We start from the raw sequence: 22,152 nt of genomic DNA on the forward strand, positions 1-22,152 counted from the left end.
CGGAAATGGGTCTTCGTCTTCGTCTCCACGCGACTTCAACTTGGACGAGTTCCTCACTCTCGCACACAAGGTAATCGACCATGGCGACTCACAGGCCATGGATGCTCTGAACGAACTGAAACAACGATGGGAGGCTCGATTTGGGATTGAGAAGTCGCGGCTGCCGGCGGAAAGCTTGAATGTTGACGAACATCCGTTTGTTCGCGAGCTGAAACAGGTATGCCGGAGACGCACAACACAGGCGACGACGAGTCTTGGAACCGGAATGGCAGCGACACTTCAGCGTCGACCGGCTGTGTGTGGGAGAATAATCACACCTCCTCCTCCTCCGCCGGCGGCTTTGCACAGCAACAACCCAAACCAAATCTCGGCGGCGGCTTTGAGTAACGCGAACCAGACCTCGCCGGCGGTTTTGCACAGCAGCAACGCGAACCTGCCTTCGCCGGCGGCTTTGCACAGCAGCAACGAGAACCAGATCTCGCCGGCGACCGTTGGAATTCCGACGAAGGATGACGTGTGCAATATTGCTGACATGGACGCCACGGTGGACAACGTCGGAGCTGATGTGGCGGGGAAGGTGAGTGACATGGAGGCTTGCTTGAAACATACTGCTGACATCAGCCCTAGTAGGGCTGACATCATCGCTGCTGCTAGGGCTGACATCATCACTGATGCTAGGGCTGACATCATCGCTGCTGCTAGGGCTGACATCATCACTGCTGCTAGGGCTGACATCATCGCTGCTCCTAGGGCTGATGACACAGGTGCATCTAGGGCTGATGTCAGCAATTACACTATCAAATCTAGGGCTGACATCATCAATGATACAAGGAAAGCTAGGGCTGACATCAGCGCGGACACATGCAAAAATAGGGCTGATGTCAGCAATTCTGTGGAAAGAAATCAAGCTATGCATGATGCTCCTCTTCCAACGGGATTGTACGTTGGAAACATCCCGTTGCACGCATACCCGGATACAATTATCGACGACAAAATAGCGCATGCATTTAATCATTCGACCCAGAAAACCTTATCATTCATTGCCCTAACAATGCAGAACGGAGAGGTTGTCGTGCGACCTTCTTTAGATGCGGTACGTAATGGGTCTAAACGTTGGAAATCTACTGCAGTTGGCTATTTCTTGGGCAAACGGCCATATTATCATCACCTTAAGGAGTTTGCACATTCGGTCTGGCCAGCACTAAGGGAGGTGACAGCGACCACAAACGGATTCTTCTTTTTTCAGTTTAAAACAGTTTTTGATATGGAGGAGATAATTGAGGGAGGCCCGTGGTTGTTCCAAGGGCAGCCGATAGTTCTTCAAAAGTGGGAACTGGGGATGGCCATGAGAAAGTTGAAGCATACACAAGTGCCCGTCTAGATTAAATTACGACACCTTCCGATGGAATTTTGGACGACAGAAGGATTGAGCACTGTAGCGAGTGGTGTGGGGAAGCCCCTTTACCCCGACGCGATTACAAGAGCATGCACGAGACTGGACTTTGCTCGTGTATGTGTGATGATTGATGCCACACAAAAGTTGCATAAACATATTATTGTCATGGCACCTGATGAAGAAGGAGGGGAGACACCTTGCAAAGTTGACGTTGAGTATGAATGGCTCCCGCCAAAGTGCACAGCGTGCATGTCATTGGGACATTCGAACAAGGATTGTGCACTAAACAAAACCCGCAAACCGACGAAGCCAACAGTAAATGTGTATGTGCCGAAAGTCAATGCAGCACAACCGCAACTTCCGACTAAGGGACGTAAGACGATGAAACCAGTGGTTGAAGATATACCCAAAGCAGATGCGGGAGATACACATGTGGACCAGAACCACTCCAAGCAAGAAGAGAGAGGTAAGGCAATTGTTATTTATAATGCTTTTGACGCTTTGCATTTAATTGATGATGCAGGTGAGCATTCAGGGGGTCCTAACACAAGCAGCCCCATGGACGATGATCCATGTTGAACATCGCTGTGTGGAATGTCCGTGGGCTGAACAAACGAGACCATCAGCTCGCTTTGAAGGACTTGGTCTCTGAATACAGGTTACACTTCCTAGGCATTCTTGAAACTCGTGTTCGTTTGAATAATGTTATGCATATTCAATCGTTTTTACTTCCACATTGGAAATGGTTTGTCGATTATTCTTCTATTGGTAATCGCATCTGGCTAGCTTGGGATGAGAATATTGTTGATGTCCATATCTTAGACTCGGCAGATCAATTTATTCACTGTCGGGTTACTAATATGGCTGACAATGAATCTATTATTATCACTGTTGTTTATGGGGCATCGGAGGTGATTGATCGTCGGAATTTATGGACGGCACTGGAGACGCTAGCTCAGCAATGCTCTGACATCCCGTGGATGGTGGGAGGGGATTTTAATGCAGTGCGTGACCTTAACGAAGTATGTGGCATCTCAGGAGATATAAGGATGGCCACCGAAGAATTTAATGCTGGTATTCTGGAGGCGGGGCTGATCCCACTTCCTATGCAAGGTGAATGGTTCACGTGGCATAATTGTAGTACGTCTATGAGGAGTTTATGGAAGCGGCTGGATCGGATTCTTATTAATGACCGCTGGCTGGCAAGGTTCCCGAGCGCATATTATCACAGCCTTACTCCACGGACATCTGACCACTCTCCACTGGTTTTACATGGGGATATACAACAACATAATGGAGGCATGTTTCGATTTGATAACTATCTTGCCCATTCACCTGAGTTTATCCACAATGTGCAGAATATTTGGCATCATGAGATTGTGGGTATTCCTATGTATGCTGTGACACGTAAACTGAAGGCACTTAAACCAGTCTTTAGACTACAAAGGAGAAATAAGGGAGATTTGACGATGAATGTCCAACTAGCCAAAGGTTTTCTTGATGAGGCACAACAGTTGGTGAGCTCTGACAGACAAAATGAGTTATATTTACTTCTGGAGCATTGTTGTCGAGTCGTTTATGCTAAAGCGGCAAAACTTGAACAAATTATGCTGCAGCAGAGAGCCAAGATGCAGTGGATGAAAGACGGAGACCAATGTTCACGGGTTTTCTTTCGTAAAATTGCACAGAGACGAGTAATGAGAAGAATCTTACAGATTAATGATGAGAATGGTTTCACACACATGGATCTAGGGGAAATCGCCCATGAGTTTGTCTCATACTATCAGAACCTCTTAGGAGGCACCAGAAGACGGCTGTCAGTGGATATTCGTTATCTTAGACCGTGGGCAAGGCACTGTATCACTGATGAGGAAGCTAATCAATTACTCCTTCCACTCTCGGCGGATGATGTGAAGCAAGCAGTGTTCGATATTGCTGATGACAAGGCACCGGGACTTGATGGCTACTCGTCAAGGTTTTTCAAGGCGGCTTGGCCTGTGGTTGGGGAAGAAGTTACGAGGGCGGTACTAGATTTCTTTTCTACTAGAAAACTTCTGAAGCAGATCAACTCCACGATCTTGGTCCTGATCCCAAAGGTACATACGCCTATGTCGGTTAATGATTTTAGACCAATTTCATGCTGCAATGTTTTATACAAGATCATTGCGAAACTACTCGTCCAAAAAATTAGTGTGCTACTGGACAAGATAGTTAGCCCATGTCAGACAGCTTTTATTCCGGGAAGAAGCATTGGGGACAACATTATGTTAGCCCAGGAATTATTCTCGAGATATAACCAGATGCGCCTACCCTCGAGATGCGCACTTAAAGTGGATATCAGGAAGGCCTATGATACGGTGGAGTGGGACTTCCTGTTAGCAGTTTTGCAGCTGTTCGGGTTTCCACCTACGTTTACAAGGTGGATTGAGGAGTGTGTTTCCACGACATCATTCTCGATTGGGCTCAATGGAAAACCCCATGGGTTCTTTGCTGGAGCGAGAGGACTACGACAGGGAGACCCACTTTCTCCTTATCTGTTTGTTCTTGTTATGGAAGCCTTACATCTGGGATTCTTGCAACGAATTGAACAGGACATCCAATTCACTTATCATTGGAAGTGTGAGAGTTCTAAGGTTTTTCAGATGGGATTTGCAGACGACCTCCTCTTACTGTGCAAAGCTGACTTAGACTCCATCAGAGTCTTCAAAGAGGGATTGGACTGGTTTGCGGAGTTGTCGGGCCTTCGGTTGAATGTCCAAAAAAGTCACTTAATCATTTCACGTTCGGCTCAAAATTTGAAGGACCAGATGTTGGATATTTTGGGCTTTCAGGAGGGCCACCTTCCAATGAGGTACCTGGGTCTTCCCTTAATCTCGTCTAGGCTGACCATCTCTGATTGCCAACCGCTTATCTCAAAAATTGATGCACGTATTAATGGATGGGAAGGGATTTCATTATCATATGCTGGGCGAGTACAAATCATCAAATCTGTGCTTTCAGCATTGAGCTTATATTGGGCTTCTGCATTCATATTACCTAAGAAAGTCATCAATGAAATTGAGAAGAGGTTGAGGACTTTCCTATGGAAGGGTACGACGTCTAGTGGGTACGCTAAGGTAGCCTGGAAAGATGTGTGTCGACCGATGGATGAGGGGGGACTTGGGTTCAAGGACATCTCCACCTTGAATCGCGCATTAATGAGCAAGAAACTATGTGATGTTATCCAGTGTGACAGGACATCCATATGGGTTCAGTGGCTCTACCAAGACCGATTACGTGAGAGATCGATTTGGACTATCCGTGAACATGGAGGTTCTTGGGGATGGCGAAAAATACTCAGGCTACGTCCTTTCCTTCGCGCTATCGTGGATTACCAGATTGGAAATGGAGACAGATTCTTTGTTTGGCAGGACGCGTGGCATCACTTGGGTCCACTTATCGAGCGATTCCCTCAAGGTCCCCGCCATCTTAGACTTGAAGAATCAGCAAAACTCAGCTTGGTGATTTCAGCAGGAGAATGGCAATGGCCTACCATCACTGACTTTGAATGTTTGGAAATCACACATAACCTACCGCTTATTTTCGGAGGAGAGGATCGGGTGGTGTGGAGATGTGACGAAGGGCAACCTACTACTCAGGCCCTCTACCGATTATTCACTCACCCCGAGCCGAAACTAGGATGGTCTTCACTACTTTTGGGCTCCTTGAAGATTCCTCGCCATTCGTTCATCTTATGGCTAGCAATCCTTGGCAAACTTCCTACCACAGACAAATCATGGCTATCTCACCTGGGGGTGTGCATACTGTGCGATGAGGGAGCTACGGAATCTCATCCACATTTATTCTTCCGATGCAGATTTAGTCGTCAGTGCCTTTATGAGATTCGCAGAAAGATTCGCTTTCACTGGCCCAATAGAGATTGGGCAACAGATATTGAATGGGCGACACGGAAATGGAGAGGTAAGCACATTATTAATAGAGCTTACCGTACACTACTGGCAGCGTGTGTCTACCACATATGGAAGGAGAGGAACTTGAGAAGATTTGATCATACTGAGCGGACACCGGCCACATTGAGCATACTAATCATCAATGACGTCAGACAGAGGATTCTTAGCGTTGATTTAGCATCGTCAGTCAGTACACGAGCATTGTATAGATTATGGCGTATCCCTTGGGTAGAGGGAGAAACCAGTTGATAATCCCATGTTGTACCATGTTGTACTGTACCATTACTCTTTATTAATGAAATTTACATTTACCCAAAAAAAGTTTCGTCGAATTCTGAGAACGTTCAAAATTTAGCTGTTTTGCACGGTTTTATTAGAGCAAAGTTTGATTCCCATTTATACAAACTTATAGTTATTATTACGCTTAGCAAGTTTACCACACAAACTCTTGGGTCTTGACCAACGTTTGGGTCAAGTGTCGTTGAATTTTTAGAACGTTCAAAATTTAGTTGTTTTGCACAGTTTCATTAAAGCAAAGTTTGTTTCCCTTTTATACAAGCTTGTAGTTATTATTACGCGTAGAAAATTTACCACACAAATTATTATGTCTAGATTAACGTTTGGGTCAAGTTTCGTTGAATTCTGAGAACGTTCTAAATTTAGCTGTTTTGCACGGTTTTATTAAAGCAATGTTTGTTTACCATTTATACAAACTTGTAGTTATTATTACGCATAGCAAATTTATCTCACAAATTCTTAGGTCTAGACCAATGTTTGGGTCAAGTATCGTCGAATTCTGAGAACGTTCAAAATTTAGTTGTTTTGCATTGTTTTATTAAAGCAAAGTTTGTTTACCATTTATACAAACTTGTAGTTATTATTACGCTTAGCAAATTTACCACACAAATTCTTAGTTCTATACCAACGTTTGGGTCAAGTTCAATCGAATTCTGAGAACGTTCAAAATTTAACTGCTTTGCCTGGTTTATTAAAGCAAAGTTTGTTTACCTTTTATACAAACTTGTAGTTATTATAACGCTTAGCAAATTTAGCACACAAACTCTTGGGTCTAGTCCAATGTTTGGATAAAGTTTCGTCGAATTCCGAGAACGTTCAAAATTTAGCTGTTTTGCACGGTTTTATTAGAGTAATGTGTGATTCCCATTTATACAAACTTGTAGTTATTATTACGCTTAGCAAATTTACCACACAAACTCTTTGGTCTAGACCAACGTTTGGATCAAGTTTCGTCGAATTCTTAGAACGTTTAAAATTTAGTTGTTTTGCACAGTTTTATTAAAGGAAAGTTTGTTTCCCTTTTATACAAACTTAACGTTTGTGTCAAGTTTCGTCGAATTTTAAGAATCTTCAAAATTTAGTTGTTTTGCACAGTTTTATTAAAGCAAAGTTTGTTTCCCATTTATACAAACTTGTAGTTATTATTATATTTTGCAAATTTACCACACAAATTTTTAGGTCTGGACTAACGTTTGGGTTGAGTTTCGTCGAATTCTGAGAACGTTCAAAATTTAGCAGTTTTGCACGGTTTTATTAAAACAAAGTTTGTTTACAATTTATACAAACTTGAAGTTATTATTACGCTTACCAAATTTACCACACAAATTCTTGGGTCTGGATTTAACGTTTGGGTCAAGTTTCGTCGAATTTTGAGAACGTTCAAAATTTAGCTGTTTTGCATGGTTTTATTAAAGCAAAGTTTGTTTCCCATTTATACAAATTTGTAGTTATTATTACGCTTAGAAAATTTATCACAAAAATTCTTAGGTCTGGACTAACGTTTGGGTCAAGTTTCGTCGAATTCGGAGAATGATCAAAATTTAGAAGTTTTGGACGGTTTTATTAAAGCAAAGTTTGTTTACAATATATACAAACTTGTAGTTATTATTACGCTTACCAAATTTACCACATAAATTCTTGGTTCTATACCAACGTTCGGGTCAAGTATCGTCAAGTATTGTATCTAGATTAACATTTGGGTCAAGTTTCCTCGAATTCTGAGAACGTTCAAAATTTAGTTATTTCGCACGGTTTTACTAGAGCAATGCTTGATTACCATTTATACAAACTTGTAGTTATTATTACGCTTAGCAAATTTACCACACAAATTCTTGGTTCTATACGAGCGTTTGGGTCAAGTTTCTTCCAATTCTGAGAACGCTCAAAATTTGGCTGTTTTGCCCGGTTTTATTAAAGCAAAGTTTGATTCCCATTTATACAAACATGTAATTATTATTACGCTTAGCAAATTTACCACACAAATTCTTGTGTGTAGATTAACGTTTGGGTTAGGTTTCGTCGAATTCTGAAAACGTTTAAAATTTAGCTGTTTTGCACGGTTTTATTAAAGCAAAGTTTGTTTTCTATTTAAACAAACTTGTAGTTATTATTACGCTTAGAAAACTTATCTCACAAATTCTTAGGTCTGGACCTACGTTTGGGTCATGTTCCGTTGAATTCGGAGAACGATCAAAGTTTAGCAGTTTTGCATGGTTTTATTAAAGCAAAGTTTGTTTACAATTTATACAAACTTGTAGTTATTATTACGCTTACAAAATTTACCACACAAATACTTGGTTCTATACCAACGTTTGGGTCAAATTTCGTCGAATTATGAGAACGTTCAAAATTTAACTGTTTTGCCCGATTTTATTAAAGCAAAGTTTGTTTTCTATTTATACAAACTTGTAATTATTATTACGCTTAGCAAATTTACCACACAAATTCTTGGGTGTAGATTAACGTTTGGGTCAGGTTTCGTCAAATTCTGAAAACGTTTAAAATTTAGGTGTTTTGCACGGTTTTATTAAAGCAAAGTTTGTTTCCCATTTAAACAAACTTGTATTTATTATTACGCTTAGAAAATTTATCTCACAAATTCTTAGGTCTCGACCAACGTTTGAGTCAAATTTCGTCGAATTCGGAGAACGTTCAAAATTTAGCAGTTTTGCATGGGTTTATTAAAGCGAAGTTTGTTTACAATTTATACAAACTTGTAATTATTATTACGGCTTACCAAATTTACCACACAAATACTTGGATCTATACCAACGTTTGGGTCAAGTTTCGTCGAATTTTGAGAACGTTGAAAATTTAACTGTTTTGTCCGATTTTATTAAAGCAAAGTTTGTTTCCATTTTATACAAACTTGTAGTTATTATAAAGCTTAGCAAATTTACCACACAAACGCTTGGGTCTAGACCAACGTTTGGGTCAAATTTTGTCGAATTCTGAGAACGTTCAAAATTTAGTTGTTTTGCAAGGTTTTGTTAAAGTTTGTTTCCCTTTTATACATACTTGTAGTTATTATAACGCTTAGCAAATTTACCACACAAATTCTTGGTTCTATACCAACGTTTGGGTCAAGTTCCGACGAATTCTGAGAACGTTCAAAATTTAACTGTTTTGCCCGATTTTATTAAGGCAAAGTTTGTTTCCCTTTTTATACAAACTTGTAGTTATTATAACGCTTAGTAAATTTAGCACACAAACTCTTGGGTCTAGACCAATGTTTGGATAAAGTTTCGTCGAATTCCGAGAACGTTCAAAATTTAGCTGTTTTGCACGGTTTTATTAGAGTAATGTGTGATTCCCATTTGTGCAAACTTGTAGTTATTATTACGCCTAGCAAACTTAACACACAAACTCTTTGGTCTAGACCAACGTTTGGTTCAAGTTTCGTCGAATTCTTAGAACGTTTAAAATTTAGTTGTTTTGCACAGTTTTATTAAAGCAAAGTTTGTTTCCCTTTTATACAAACTTATAGTTATTATTACGCTTAGAAAATTTACCACACAAATTCTTATGTCTAGATTAACGTTTGGGTCAAGTTTCGTCGAATTCTAAGAACCTTCAAAATTTAGTTGTTTTGCACCGTTTTATTAAAGCAAAGTTTGTTTCCCATTTATACAAACTTGTAGTTTTTATTATATTTTGCAAATTTACCCCACAAATTTTTAGGTCTGGACTAACGTTTGGGTCGAGTTTCGTCGAATTCTTAGAACGTTCAAAATTTAGCAGTTTTGCACGGTTTTATTAAAACAAAGTTTGTTTACAATTTATACAAACTTGTAGTTATTATTACGCTTACCAAATTTACCACACAAATTCTAGGGTCTAGATTTAACATTTGGGTCAAGTTTCGTCGAATTCTGAAAACTTTCAAAATTTAGTTGTTTTGCACGGTTTTAATAAAGCAAAGTTTGTTTCCCATTTATACAAATTTGTAGTTATTATTACGCTTAGAAAATTTATCACACAAATTCTTAGGTTTGGACTAACGTTTCGTCGAATTCGGAGAATGTTCAGAATTTAGCAGTTTTGGACGGTTTTATTAAAGCAAAGTTTGTTTACAATATATACAAACTTGTAGTTATTATTACATTTACCAAATTTACAACATAAATTCTTGATACTATACCAACGTTTGGGTCAAGTATCGTCAAATATTGTGTCTAGATTAACATTTGGGTCAAGTTTCGTCGAATTCTGAGAACGTTCAAAATTTAGTTATTTCGCACGGTTTTATTGGAGCAATGTTTGATTCCCATTTATACAAACTTGTAGTTATTATTACGCTTAGCAAGTTTACCACACAAATTCTTGGTTCTATACGAGCGTTTGGGTCAAGTTTCTTCCAATTCTGAGAACGCTCAATATTTAGTTGTTTTGCCCGGTTTTATTAAAGCAAAGTTTGATTCCCATTTATACAAACTTGTAATTATTATTACGCTTAGCAAATTTACCACACAAATTCTTGGGTATAGATTAACGTTTGGGTCAGGTTTCGTCGAATTCTGAAAACGTTGAAAATTTAGCTGTTTTGCACGGTTTTATTAAAGCAAAGTTTGTTTTCCATTTAAACAAACTTGTAGTTATTATTACGCTTAGAAAATTTATCTCACAAATTCTTAGGTCTGGACCTACGTTTGGGTCATATTCCGTCGAATTCGGAGAACGATCAAGGTTTAGCAGTTTTGCATGATTTTATTAAAGTAAAGTTTGTTTACAATTTATACAAGCTTGTAGTTATTATTATGCTTACATAATTTACCACACAAATACTTGGTTCTATACCAACGTTTGGGTCAAATTTCGTCGAATTCTGAGAACCTTCAAAATTTAACTGTTTTGCCCGATTTTATTAAAGCAAAGTTTGTTTCCCATTCATTAAGGGCATTATGGTCATTTTCGCGACCAGGATCCGCGTATTTTGAATCGGGCGGGTCGCAGAGGACCCGACCCGGATCGCATGAACCAACGGAAGACCCGGACAATGACGACCGTTCGATCAGAATGTGAATCAGCAAGATGAGGCCACGTGGCCCAGTACTTGCCGTACAATTGTTTACTATAAATAGACCCCGATACGCCATAAATGAGGTAACTGTTATGCATTAATTGAGATCGAACTCTGAGATCGCATACATTTCACTCGATCAACCTAACTTAAGCGTCGGAGGGTCATTGTCGGGGACGTGCCCGACGAGCTCACGGTTCGTGTTTTATTCTCAGGGGATCCAAAATCTGATTCGGAGGAATTAGTCAATCTTTGGTGAGACCGTCTCAGGAGATCGAATAATTCGACCCGGATCAGTTGGCGCCGTCTGTGGGAACATCTGAGAATTCTTTTTCATGATGGAAGGTTCATCGAGGAGAAATGCTGCGGAAGAGGAGACACCCAGGAGAGGAACAGGTGCAACCATTCAAATCACTCAAGACGAGTTGCAAAGAATGATAGAGGAGGCAAGTCGAAAAGCAATCGTGGAATACGAAAGGAGAACAGCGACCCCCCTGGTCAAGGAAACTGCTAGAAGGCAGTTATTTGAGAATGTGGAACCAATAAGAGAATCAAGGGTGCAAGGGGAACAGGAACATCAGAGCAAGCGACCGGCATCATCCGATGCAGGTTCTAGCAGCCACGGGCGCATGAAGAGAAGGGAGCCCGTGATATCCCGGGCCGAAGTAGAAAGCGTGGGTAAACAAATACACAGCTTGAATAAGCAGATCGATGAGCTCAAGAAGCGAGGGGAGATCGTCTCGCAGAACAAGAACTCCCCTTTCTGTAACGACATCCTCGTTGAAACTGTCGAGCCGGGGTTCCGGGTACCCGATCTGAGGAGATATGATGGGATGAGAGACCCCCAGGAGCACGTGGCCGCCTTCGAAATGGTGATGAATCTGTACGGACAATCAGCCCCGATAATGGCAAAATTGTTTGCGACCACACTCACAGGGAAAGCTCAAGAGTGGTTCACAAACCGCCCCGAGGAAGCATCGAATCCTACGAACAGCTCGTGCAAAAATTCAACTTCCATTTTGCGAGCAGGAAGAAACAAAAGAGGTCCGCTACACATCTATTCAACATCCGGCAGAGAGAAGATGAAACGCTGAAAAACTTCATGGGTCGGTTTAACAATGAGACTCTGGAGGTGCAGGAGTTAAGGATCGATATGCTCGTGAGCATTCTCATTCACGGCCTCAGGAAGGGCTCTTTCGCTTCCGCCCTCGCACGAGATCCGCCCTTCGATGTCGAGCAATTGATGGCGCTAGCACAGAAATATATCGACGAAGAAGAGATGAACGCGGTGAAAGATTCGGAACGAAGGGAGCGAGAGTACATCCCTAGGCGACCTCAAGAGGGCAGGGGAGGAGCCAACGACAAGCCTAAAACAGAGAAACGGAAGGAGCCCAAGTACGTGCCGAAGTATCACAATTACACTCCTTTAGCTATGTCTCGAGAGAAAGCCCTGATGATGGTAGAGAACGCCGACGTGCTGAAGTGGCCAAGACACACGAGGTACACTCCCTCCAAGAAAACTTCTAACAAATACTGCCGTTTCCACCGGGAGAGGGGGCACAATACAGAGGAGTGCTATCAGTTGAAAGATGAGATCGAAAGGCTTGTTAGACAGGGGCATTTCCGAGATCGCGTGCCCCCGAATTGTAAAATCGGTGGGGAAGGAAGGAGGAGCAGGTCGAGAAGCCGTGATCGCGACAGGAACCCGGGCCCATCAAGAACTGACCTAGCCCCGACGGGCGGGAACAATGCACCCACCAAGGGCGTTATATATACGATTGCGGGAGGACCGACCGCGGGAGATTCGGGCCGAACACGGAAGAGATGCGCTCGAATGGCCGGATCGGTTCGAGAAAAGGAATTTGTGCTAAAGGTGGAGGACGAAGAGGCCATCTCATTCAATAGCTCAGACAGATTGGAGGATGGTGGAGAACAGAACGACCCCATGGTCGTCAAGCTTGATATTGCGAACTTCACCGTCCACAAAGTGTTGATTGACAGCGGGAGCTCAGCGGACATAATCTTCAAAAATGTGGTAGATCGGATGGGGCTGGAGAACGCGAGGCTCGAACACGTAAAGACCCCGCTAGTCGGCTTTGGAGGAAGCGAAGTGGCCTCGCTAGGGACGATTGAGCTGCCAGTGTCCATGGGCGAGGAGCCGAAAAGAAAAACTCTGATGGTCAAATTCTTGGTGGTCGATACCCCGTTCACATACAATGTCATACTGGGTCGGCCGGGACTGAACTCATTCTGGGCGGTCATCTCTACGTACCATATGAAGATGAAATTTCCCACTGAATACGGAATCGGGGAAGTGTCATGCGACCAAAAGGAGGCTCAAAAATGTTACAACTTGTCGATAAAAGGAGAGCCAAGGTCGAAGAAGCAAAAAATTAGGGAGGACGCGGAACCTCGACCGTACGAAGCCGAACACTTGAAGCCCAGTGAGGAATACAAGGCTATTCAGCTCGCAACAGAGGATCCCAGCAAAACGACCCGGATAGGATCCCACATGAACGAGGGAGAGATGGCCATGATTGACTTCCTACGGAAGAACGCGGACATGTTTGCATGGAGTCCGTCGGATTTCACCGGGATTGACCCGGAGGTCATTGTACACCGATTGAATGTAGACCCGATGGCTCGACCTGTGCAGCAGAGGAAAAGAACTTTTAGCAATGATAAGAACGATGCTATCAGGCAAGAGGTCGAGAAGCTGCTGAAAGCCGGATATGTATCGGAGGTCCAGTACACGAATTGGCTTTCTAATGTAGTTCTTGTCCCGAAATCTTCAGGAAAATGGCGAATGTGTGTAGATTTCACCGACCTGAACAAAGCCTGCCCGAAAGACCCGTACCTGTTACCTCGGATCGACACCATGGTTGATTCGACCGCAGGATACGAGCTCTTCTCGATGATGGATGCATACCAAGGATATCATCAGATCCAAATGGCAGAGGAAGATAGAGACAAAACTTCCTTCGTCACAGATAAGGGGATTTATTGCTACAACATGATGCCATTCGGACTGAAGAACGCGGGCGCAACCTACCAACGATTGGTTAATAAGATGTTCGGCGATCTGCTCGGAAAAACCATGGAGGTATATGTCGATGACATGCTGGTCAAGAGTAAGAGATCGCAGGACCACATCAAAGACCTCTCTCAGGCGTTCAGCATAATGAGGTCGCACGGAATGAAACTCAACCCGGACAAATGTACTTTTGGTGTGACTGGGGGAAAATTTCTGGGGTATATGATCAGTGAACGCGGAATAGAGGCGAACCCAGAAAAGATCCAAGCCATTATGGGCCTGAGATCGCCGAGTTCGATCAAGGAGATGCAGAAGCTTACGGGAAAGATCGCATCTTTGAGCAGGTTCATATCGCGATCGGCAGACAGAAGCTTACCATTTTTCAAAGCCTTGAGGAAACCCAAGAGTTTCGCGTGGACTCCAGAATGCGAGCAGGCTTTGCAAGAACTAAAGGAGTATCTCACCAAACCTCCGTTGCTTGCAAATCCTAAAAGTGGAGAGACGTTATTCTTGTACCTTGGAGTGTCCGAGAACGCGGTCAGCTCCGTGCTGGTGAGAAAGGAGGCTAACAGTCAGAATCCAGTCTACTATGTCAGTAAAATGCTCCAGGGGGCAGAATTGCGGTATTCAGAGATGGAAAAACTCGCCCTCGCATTAGTAGTAACTGCCCGAAAACTACGACCATATTTTCAGTCGGATAAAGTGGTGGTGCTGACGAACCACCCCCTTAAGCATGTGATGTCGCGACCGGAAGCCTCCGGAAGATTAATCAAATGGGTGGTCGAATTGGGGCAACATGATATTGAGTACCAGCCCAAGACAGCCCAGAAGGCACAGGTGCTCGCAGACTTCATCACAGAGTTGTCCAGCGACCCGAAGGAACCCGACGCCTCCGATCACACCTGTTCGAAATGGATGTTGCATGTTGATGGGTCTTCTAATGCGAACAACGGAGGAGCAGGCGTGCTGATCCAAGGACCCAAGGGAGTCGAGATAGAAGTTGCAGCTCGCCTATCATTCCTGGTGACAAATAATGAAGTGGAATACGAGGCATTGGTACTAGGACTGGAGATAGCATATGAGGCAGGTGCTCGTGATCTGGAGGTTTTTACCGATTCACAGCTGATCGCTATGCAGATTGAAGGAGCATATGAGACGAGAGAGAGAACCATGACACGTTATAAAGAGATCGTGTAGCGATTGATGGGAAAGTTTAGTGGATGTTCCGTTTCACAAGTTCCCCGAGCAGAAAACGACAAAGCGGATGCTCTATCAAAATTTGGTGCGGCAATGGATGGAATTCGAGACCGCAAAATCACTGCCTTAGTGCGCGAACAGTCGGCCCTCGCGAGTGGAACAGAAATCCAGGTCGTCTCAGAGGCAGAATCGTGGATGAGCGAGATCATACGGTATCTTGAAGAGGGTACTTTGCCTAACGATCCACTGGCGTCGAAAAGAGTCAAATTTCGAGCCGCCCGATTCACGTTGCTAGAGGGTCAGCTCTACAAACGAACAGCGGACGACCCTCTCTTGAAATGCTTGGATGGAGAAAGAGCCTTGTACGTGATGCGAGAAATACACGAAGGAAGCTGCGGCAATCATTCAGGAGCGAGATCGCTAGCTCAGAAGGTGATGCGACAAGGGTATTTCTGGCCCACCCTAGTCGAAGATTCCAAGAACTTGGTGAGAAAATGCGAGAGTTGCCAGAAATACGCTTCTTTGATACATCAGCCCGCGACCCCGATGGAACCAATCAAGATAGCATGCCCGTTCGACCAATGGGGAATTGACATCGTAGGACCTTTTCCGCCCGCACAAGCCCAAAAGAAATTCATCATTGTAGCGGTCGAATATTTCTCCAAGTGGGTCGAAGCGGAAGCAGTAGCCAAAATATCGGAGAGGGAAGTCATCAACTTCATATGGAAGAACATCATATGCAGATTTGGTATACCCCGGATACTAATATCTGATAACGGCATGCAGTTCCAGGGCAGGAAGATTACGGAATGGTGCAAGGAGCTGAAGATCGCACAACACTTCACAGCAGTTGCGAACCCTCAAGCGAACGGACAGACCAAGTGACGAACCGAACGATCTTGCAACATTTGAAGACTCGCCTCGAGAGCAAGGGATCGTGGGTTGACGAACTGCCCGGGGTCGTATGGGCTTATCGCACAACACCACGAACCGCTACGGGCGAGACCCCTTTCTGCCTAGTTTACGGAACCGAAGCCATCATTCCGGCTGAAATTGGGGAGGAATCGCAAAGAGTCATGCAGTATGAGCCCGAGGCGAACCAAGCCGAACGAAGCTTCGACCTCACCGTCATCGAAGAAAAGAGGGAGGCCGCATATGCCAGAATTTTACATCACACGGGCCTAATGATGAAGAGCCACAATCGCAGAATTCGACCCCGCCAATTGCAGGTGGGAGACCTCATGTTGAAAAAAGTGGAGGCGTCAAAACACGTGGGAAAGCTGGAGCCGCCCTGGGAAGGCCCGTACAAGGTGGTTGAGATCAGAAAGAAGGGCACATACCGGTTGCAGGATATGCAGGGTCGCGATTTACCACGCCCTTGGAACATACAGAATTTGAAGAAGTTCTATGCTTGAAGCGAGGAGCCTGTGAAAGGCCATCAACCGAGGGATCGAACCAGGAGCCTGTGAAAGGCCATCAACCGAGGGATCGAACCAGGAGCCTGTGAAAGGCCATCAATCGAGAGATCGAACCAGGAGCCTGTGAAAGGCCATCAACCGAGAAATCGAACAAGGAACCTGCGAAAGGCCATTTAAAGAATGGGTTGCGCGCATAGACTTCTAGCAGACCACCAATTGTATATTTCCAAGGTTATGAAGGTTGTGTCCATGTTAATCACTGCGTTATTGAGCATTTGTAACCACTATAATTTACCCAATGATATTTATCAAATTTCCTTTGTTTTGTGCTCACATTCATGCGTACGACTTCCAACATCTTTATTATTATTCTCTACATAACGCGTCCGATATGCGATCTGAAAAAGACGCGCTCAAGAAAAACGCGAACTGAAAAAGACGCGTCCAATGTGCGATCTGATAAAGACGCGCTCAAGAAAAACGCGAACTGAAAAAGACGCGTCCAATGTGCGATCTGAAAAAGACGCACTCAAGAAAAACGCGAATTGAAAAAGACGCGTCCAATGTGCGATCTGATAAAGACGCGCTCAAGAAAAACGCGAACTGAAAGAGACGCGTCCAATGTGCGATCTGATAAAGACGCGCTCAAGAAAAACGCGAACTGAAAAAGACGCGTCCAATGTGCGATCTGAAAAAGACGCACTCAAGAAAAACGCGAATTGAAAAAGACGCGTCCAATGTGCGATCTGATAAAGACGCGCTCAAGAAAAACGCGAACTGAAAGAGACGCGTCCAATGTGCGATCTGATAAAGACGCGCTCAAGAAAAACGCGAACTGAAAAAGACGCGTCCAATGTGCGATCTGAAAAAGACGCACTCAAGAAAAACGCGAACTGAAAAAGACGCGTCCAATGTGCGATCTGAAAAAAGACGCACTCAAGAAAAACGCGAACTGAAAAAGACGCGTCCTAGACATGTTCCAAGAAAGATGCAATGCGCAAGGCTAGCAAAATACGCGAGCTGACGAAAGTTCTTTTTCATTTAACAAAATGTCATATACAGGGGTCATCAAAAATTCCACCCCGCCCTCCTGTTTACAAAAAAAATGATGTCCTAAGAATCTCTAGGATTTACAGTTTGAACAATCAGCTCAAAATCCTACCACAAAAATAGAAGAATCGGGATTGTTCAGGCGTCAGCTTCCGCCTCTAGCTCGTCCCTCAAGACCATAAACTCGTCATCTTTCAGCTCAGGATCCGGAGGAAGAGGTTGGAGTTCGCCATCAAGCGAGATGTCAAGTTTGCTGCGGTCAAAAGACTCATGAAAGCCACCGAGCTTTTCGACTTGAGATAGGCAAGTCTCATAGCCCTTGGTGAATGAGTCCGCAGACTTGATCTCAAGAGCGGTCGTGAAGGTGTCAGTCTTCAAAAAATCACGAACCGCGGACATCCTGGAACTGGCCAAAGCTCGCTGATGTTCTTCAACCGGAATGCGACCGGCTTGGCCTTCCTCCACCCCACGCTTGTGGCCCTCCACGAGGCCAACCTCACGCCCGGCATCGAACGCCTCTTTCTTAGCCTCCGCCAGGGCCACCTCTTGTTCAGAACGAAGAATCTCCCTCTCCTTCTTGGCAACATCGAGCTCGGCTCGCAGCTTTTGCACCTCATCTCCCAAGGCCAGCAGATTATCCTCCTGCTTGCGTTCCGTCTCGTCTCGTTCGGCCAGTTGAGCCCTAAGATCTTGCACCTTCTGATCAGTCTGAATATAACTCCTCCGATAGTGGGTGCATTTGAGGCTCAAGCTTCGGAGAAAGGTCATGGCCTGCAAAATCGAATGCAATGAATGATAGAAAAGAAGGGAGAGTGAAGGAAGCCAGCCGATGGAATACCTGGACCATGGAGTGGGCTGCGAACTCCTCAAGCCGAATAGGGCTATTCGTTACAAGTGCCCCTTGATCGCGAACGGAGACGAATGAGTTGTAGACTGCGAAAGTATCGCCTCCAGCTTCGCCATACAACGACGAGCTCGACATGTCCTGCCATTCGGGAGGCGGCACGTTGCCTCGAAGAGCTGCCCGGCTATCCTCCCAACATGTGGCGAGCTGTGCCACCCTCAAGAATTTGTCCCGATCTTCCTCAACACTAGTCTTGTCTGCGGCTTCCTTAGCCATCCTGCTCAGCACGCTCGGGCTATGCGATTTGGAAGGAGGAGGGTGGGAGGCCTCAGCGAGCTCCTTTCCCTTACCCTTATCGCTAGGCCCTAACTTGGATTTGGGCCCATGACCCTTCTTCGGGGAGGATCGCTTCCTTTTCTTAGATCGCTCCTCAGGTGGAGGACCTTGGCTTCCTTAATCGGCCCCATGGTCACCACTGGCCTCATCTAGACCCAGTTCTAACTCCGAAGAGTTGTAGCCGAGATGATCACCATGGGCGGAAGGCGTATCCTCACTATCAACTGCAATGGGCTGTTGTCCGTCGGGGGTCGCGATCGCGAGCGCTTTTGAAGGAACCGAGGGAGGTGGGATCGAAGATAAACCTGGAGCACCAGCAGCCGCCTTGCCCTTCCCTTTCGGATCTGAGGAACTGGCGATCTCACCCCCCTTCCTCGATTTGTTCTGGGCCGCGATCCTCCGCATAGCAGTGCGCGTGCTCATGATTATACTATCTGCAAGCAGTGAGAAGTTAGCAAATGCAAACACTACAGCGATGAAAGCAAGCGAGACCAAAAGAAGAAAATCACCTAAGGACTCTTCGATGTGAAGGGACGCTGGAGAGAGCCCAGATAATTGCAAAACTTTCTCAGTGAGAAGCTTCTTGGGATCATACTTATAAGATGTTAGACTCCTTATTTGGTCACCCTCCAGCCCCCCACCACTGATTTTTGGAAGGGGTTTATACTTAGTCCACTCGTTCTTAAAAGGCCAGACACCACTAGGAGATCGAATGAAAATGTAGCGATCTAACCAAGCTCCTACATTCGACTTCAGGGCGCTCAAATACCCGCAATCGGGCTTGGCCGAAAGATAGAAAAAACCTCGACTACCAGACCGCTTCGAGGTGGTGAAGGAATACAAACTCCAAAAATTGTCAAAACTGGGGTCCAAACCTACGAATCGCATCATTACAACGAAAAGGACGATATGGGTAATGGAATTTGGGGAGAGCTGCATAGGGCATAACCCTAATTTATTCAAAATCGCGGCCACTGGAGGAGCCAGAGGAAATCGCAGCCTGGCATCGAGGTGTTTGATAGAAAAAGCAGTAAACCCCTCGGGAGGACGATGCATGCGATCGAAGGTAGCAGGGATGAGAACATCAAAATCGGAGGGGATGTGGTATTTTTCCCTAATCTTATTGACAGGAACCCTAACTTTACTAACCACAGCCTCCCAAGGGTTTTTGGTGAGTCGATCCTGAAACTTGGCAAGGACCGAAGGCCCAGTCTGTTCATCCTTAAGTTTAGTGATAGGAAACTTCTTGTTCCTCTTGGGAGAGGTAGAATACGACCCATGCGAAGACCTAGAGACAGACCTAGACCCAGACCCTGAGGACGAACCAGAACCGGACTCAGGAGAGGACCCAGAAGTAGATTCAGAATGAGATGAAGAGGACCCTGAACCAGATCGTGGCTTAGAGCCAGATCGCGACTTAGAATTCGAGCTAGAGCTAGAAGGCATCGTACCTTAAAGCAGGATGACTCTGGAAGCCGCAGATCAAATACGAACTCGTAGTTGTGAGCCTTGGTCGCTAGAAGTCTTTGCGTGAGGTGGGCCGAGAGTTCAAATGATGGGGTATTTATAAGAGGTCCGCTCTGGAACAACGCGCCGAAGGTCAACCGACAGGATCACGCCACGCGTCCACAGGGATTGCCGATCGACGGACGCGACGGTTCGACTTCCTCAAAGGCAACGAACTTGCACTTTGAAAAAGTGGGGGAGTAATGATGGGTATACATATATTCCCCCCCGGAAAAAGACTGAAACGCCCTTCATTAAGGGCATTATGGTCATTTTCGTGACCAGGATCCGCGTATTTTGAATCGGGCGGGTCGTAGAGGACCCGACCCGGATCGCATGAACCAACGGAAGACCCGGACAATGACGACCGTTCGATCAGAATGTGAATCAGCAAGATGAGGCCACGTGGCCCAGTACTTGCCGTACAACTGTGTACTATAAATAGACCCCGATACGCCATAAATGAGGTAACTGTTATGCATTAATTGAGATCGAACTCTGAGATCGCATTAATTTTGCGATTTGTAAAAGTAGAAATCACAAATCCATTTCAATATTAAACTACTGGCCCTAATTACTTGGATCAGAAAGGTAAAAAAGAGGGAAAAAAGACAAAATGAAGACGGAATTTTACCAGCAAAACTAAGCAAAAGAGAAGCCAACCTTTTTGTTTGATATGCTCTTTATCTTAACCCACAACTAACTGTGCAATCCCCTTCTTTCAACTCCGAGGAGAGAAGCAAGGAATCTTTCAACTTCGGCAGCACATTGGTGAGTTGTTGATCAACGGCGCACCGGTGAGTTGTTATGGCAGCGCACTGGTGAGGAAGAAAGAGAAGAGACATCCTCGTAAGAGAGTTGCAATTTGCGGATTTAGGTTAGTCAAAAATGAAATTTGGGGATAGCAACTTTTAAAAAGTATTTAGCCAAAAAAGAAAAAAGATTTAGGGAAAAATCAATTGGTTTCAATTTCGTCTTTTTTTCCCACAGGATTAAAAATTTTGAGACAGAAACAAAGATCGATGTTATAAAAGAGAATGAACTTCAAGATTCATATTTGAGATGAAACAAAGACGAAAATAATAACAAAATTAAAGACGAAAATAAAAAAGAAATGTATTTTTAACAACATTTTGTGATTCCGTCTCGAATTTTGAGGATCTAAGATGAAAATATTTCATCATAAGTTTTTTATTTTATTACCAAATCAAAGATGGAATATTTTTTATATTCTATTTTCTTTTTTTAATGCCTATCCGTCAAATATTCCGTCAATACATTGCAACTTTATTTTATAATTTTATGATGAAATTTTTTTTCGCCTTTCAAACCTATCTTTAAAAGGTGAAATTTAATGATAAAAATATTTCAATCTCAGAAGGTTGCTCTCTTGTAGTGTTAATTTAAGATTTATTCATTTCAACATGAAAAATTTAAGTAATTATCCAAAATAATACATTGATTTAATAGAAAATAAAAATATTGGACCGGGCCTTGACGGAGTTGGTCCATGGGTCAAACCTAGGTTTAAAAAAAGACCCAATTGAGGCCCATTTAAACTAGGACCACCCTAAGACCAATCCTGAACAGTATTAGATTAGTCTTCAATGGAGTTTTTCTTATTTGGTTTTTGCTAGTCTTTGGTCATTATGACCTATTGTGCGTCTTAAGCTATAAGCATCGCAAAACTTTGGATGCCAATCCGTCCCAATAAAACCAATTCCAAATCTTGAGTTGTGAAATTCCATTACAAAATTCTGAGAACATACCGCGCCCTTTTGGCAACACAAATTCCATCACAAAATGCTTAGATTTTCTCCATCACTAATAAAAATGGTCATTGCAAACATTTGTTGTTGCAAAGTTTGAGTTTCGTTCCTTGTCAAAATAACAGCATTCACAACAGACTTGGGCACCCATTGAAATGTTTTGGGATGGGCACTAATATTCACCACAAATATCTTGCGATTGGATCTCTTGCGATTTCCACTTGGTCACAAATTTGGGTTTGTGACACATTTATTAAGAATTCCACCATAAAAATTTTGTTTCTTGTAGTGACTATACTAATATCCCAGAATATCTCTATCAGTGTATTAAAATA

At 43.8% G+C, this 22,152-nt stretch overlaps 1 protein-coding gene across 1 annotated transcript; it reads left to right on the plus strand.

The window, feature by feature from the left end:
* The first annotated feature begins 11,765 nt into the window (after positions 1 to 11,765).
* LOC148784433 (uncharacterized) lies at positions 11,766 to 14,894 on the plus strand. Its single transcript, XM_088876824.1, has one exon. The coding sequence runs from the start codon at positions 11,766 to 11,768 to the stop codon at positions 14,892 to 14,894; it is 3,129 nt and encodes a 1,042-aa protein (XP_088732950.1).
* The last annotated feature ends 7,258 nt before the right edge of the window (positions 14,895 to 22,152 follow it).

The sequence above is a fragment of the Sesamum indicum genome, linkage group LG13 (assembly GCF_026168435.1).
Source record: "Sesamum indicum cultivar Baizhima isolate 11 linkage group LG13, ASM2616843v1, whole genome shotgun sequence".
Lineage (NCBI taxonomy): Eukaryota > Viridiplantae > Streptophyta > Magnoliopsida > Lamiales > Pedaliaceae > Sesamum > Sesamum indicum.